Source organism: Myotis davidii, unplaced genomic scaffold (assembly GCF_000327345.1).
Source record: "Myotis davidii unplaced genomic scaffold, ASM32734v1 scaffold1695, whole genome shotgun sequence".
NCBI classification, from domain to species: Eukaryota; Metazoa; Chordata; class Mammalia; order Chiroptera; family Vespertilionidae; genus Myotis; species Myotis davidii.
The window spans coordinates 176,404-178,452 of NW_006286298.1; the positions used below are offsets into that span (position 1 = coordinate 176,404).

The window sequence follows — 2,049 nt, forward strand, 5'->3', positions numbered from 1 at the left end:
AGGAGAAGAGGGGAGAGGGGAGAGAGAAACATTGATGTGAGAGAGACACATTGATTGGTAGTCTCTAGCACATGTCAGACCAGGGCTGGGGATGGAACCTGCAACCCAGGTACATGCCCTTGATTGGGAATTGAACCCAGGACCCACTGGTTTGCGGGCCCATGCTCTAACCACCGAACCACACCAGCCAGGGCTCATCTGTGCATCTTGAAGGCTGGCAGAGGGCAGGAACACCCAGCAATTGTCCACAAATAGGTGGCTGGTTAGTAGGACTCTTCGAAGCAGTACAGAAAAGGCCTGTGAGGCCTGTCCTGAAAGGGATTTCAAGGACTGAACTTTCACTTTATAAGTGGGGACACAGAGGCCTTTGGGCGGAGAAGGACTTGCCCAAGTTAAAACAATGAGGAGACAACGAGGAGTGTCAGGGCAGGGAGAAGCCAGGCTCTAGACAGCCTCAGTGCCCCTCCCACACACAACACAGCCACACAGAAGCTGGCCCTGATTCATAATTTAATGGCTGTGCAGGTGCTGGTCTCTTATTTCTGCCGCTCACGGGCCCACTGCTCTGGGGTCAGGGTTTTCTGCTCAAAGGCATGGATGTGCGGGAGCTCTTCTGCTAGACACGCGTTCACCAGCCTGCGGGAGAGACGTTGTTAGGAAACCGCAGAGCCTAAGTCGGTCCTCGAAGCTAGGGTGACCCAGAAGGCCGGAGGTGTCCCCAAGTTGTGGCGCCCAGGACCTGGGACAGGAGAGGTAGAGGGCCTAAGCCTCAATACCCCCGGCGGGGCCGAGAAGGCGAAGTCCTTGGGGCTGTAGCCCACAGGGCTGGGCCGCATTGCCGGGGCGAGGGAGTTGGGTTGCGGGGTCCCGGGGGCTGTGGGGGCGGGACAGCGCTGAGCGAGGGGTTCCCCGGGCCTCGGGCCTCACCGGTGTCTCTGGAGCAGCGGCTTCCCCTCGAACTTGGCCGACACCACCAGGACTCGGAAGCTGGACGCGCAACGGTTGGGAGTGGTGTCCTCCACCTCCTAAGGGGCAGAATCATGGGGATGGTGCCAAGCCGCCCACCCAGAAGCCTTTTGCCCTCGCCGGGCAGGTCCAGGCCGCGCAGCTCACCACGTGCTCTGCCTGCAGGTCCCGCCGCAGCTTCTCCCGCAGGTGCTCGGCGCTGAGTTCCATGGCGGCCGGCGGGGGCGGCCCGGCGCGGGCAGAACCCCCGATCCCCCCGCGGGTCGCGCTGCTTCCACCCTCACTGCTGCCACTTCTGCCAAAAACACATTTCTTAACATGCACTTTTATGTTTCCATACATGCCTGCATTTCTGAAAGCAAATCCTCCACTTTTCAGTACTTCCTAATTGGCACATGGAATTACTGATGCAAGGACATAATAGACCTTTGTAATAGCTTATTTCAAATATATCCATATAAAGAAAACACTTATGAAATGTCATGAATCCTACTTTGATCTTCCATCACTATCTCTTCTTTTTGGGCTCCTGGCTCCAGCCAGGAGAGGGTGCCCGAACCCGCGCTGCTGCAGCCGCCACCAAGGGCTTTTCCGCAGACTAGTGCATCGCGGCCCTGGCAACCCAACCCTCCCCGACTCAGAGGCCACATCAACCAACCTCCACGTCCTGATGGGTCCCGAGGGGGGCGCGGCGAGGCCCGGGTGCTTCTTCGGCGTCTACCTGCTCTATTGCCTGAACCCTCGGCACCGGGGCCGCGTCTACGTGGGGTTCACCGTCAATCCGGCTCGTCGGGTGCAGCAGCACAACGGAGGCCGCAGAAAAGGCGGGGCCTGCGGACCAGCGGGCGCGGGCCCTGGTAAGTGGGGTGGGCAGGCAAGAGCGGACCAGCGGGCGCGGGCCCTGGTAAGAGGGGTGGTCACGTAAGAGGAGGACTTCAAGGAGGCGGCGGGCCCGGGGCAGAGTCAGTGACAGTGGGCGGGGCCGGTGTGGCGCTGAGAACTGGGCCTTGGGGTGGCTGGTGAGGTGTGTGGGTCTGTCTCCGGGGAGGAGCCTGTGGGGAGGAGGGGCCTGTGGGGAGGATT

General features: G+C 60.6%; 2 protein-coding genes across 2 annotated transcripts in view; one reads left to right on the plus strand and one right to left on the minus strand.

The window, feature by feature from the left end:
- Nucleotides 1-493: 493 nt before the first annotated feature.
- Nucleotides 494-1,261, minus strand: BOLA2B (bolA family member 2B). The gene is made up of 3 exons (XM_006757775.2): nt 1,114-1,261; nt 928-1,025; nt 494-636 (listed from the first exon to the last, which is right to left on the minus strand). Exons 1-3 carry the CDS (start codon nt 1,174-1,176, stop codon nt 537-539), a joined length of 261 nt encoding a protein of 86 aa, XP_006757838.1. The 5' UTR covers nt 1,177-1,261; the 3' UTR covers nt 494-536.
- A 231-nt stretch (nt 1,262-1,492) lies between these two features.
- Nucleotides 1,493-2,049, plus strand: part of SLX1A (SLX1 homolog A, structure-specific endonuclease subunit) — a 1,690-nt gene continuing 1,133 nt past the window's right edge. The window contains exons 1-2 of the mRNA XM_006757774.2: nt 1,493-1,800; nt 1,847-1,870. Of these exons, the coding sequence (XP_006757837.1) occupies nt 1,637-1,800; nt 1,847-1,870 (188 nt within the window). The 5' untranslated portion in view covers nt 1,493-1,636. The remainder of the gene's footprint in view (nt 1,801-1,846; nt 1,871-2,049) is intronic.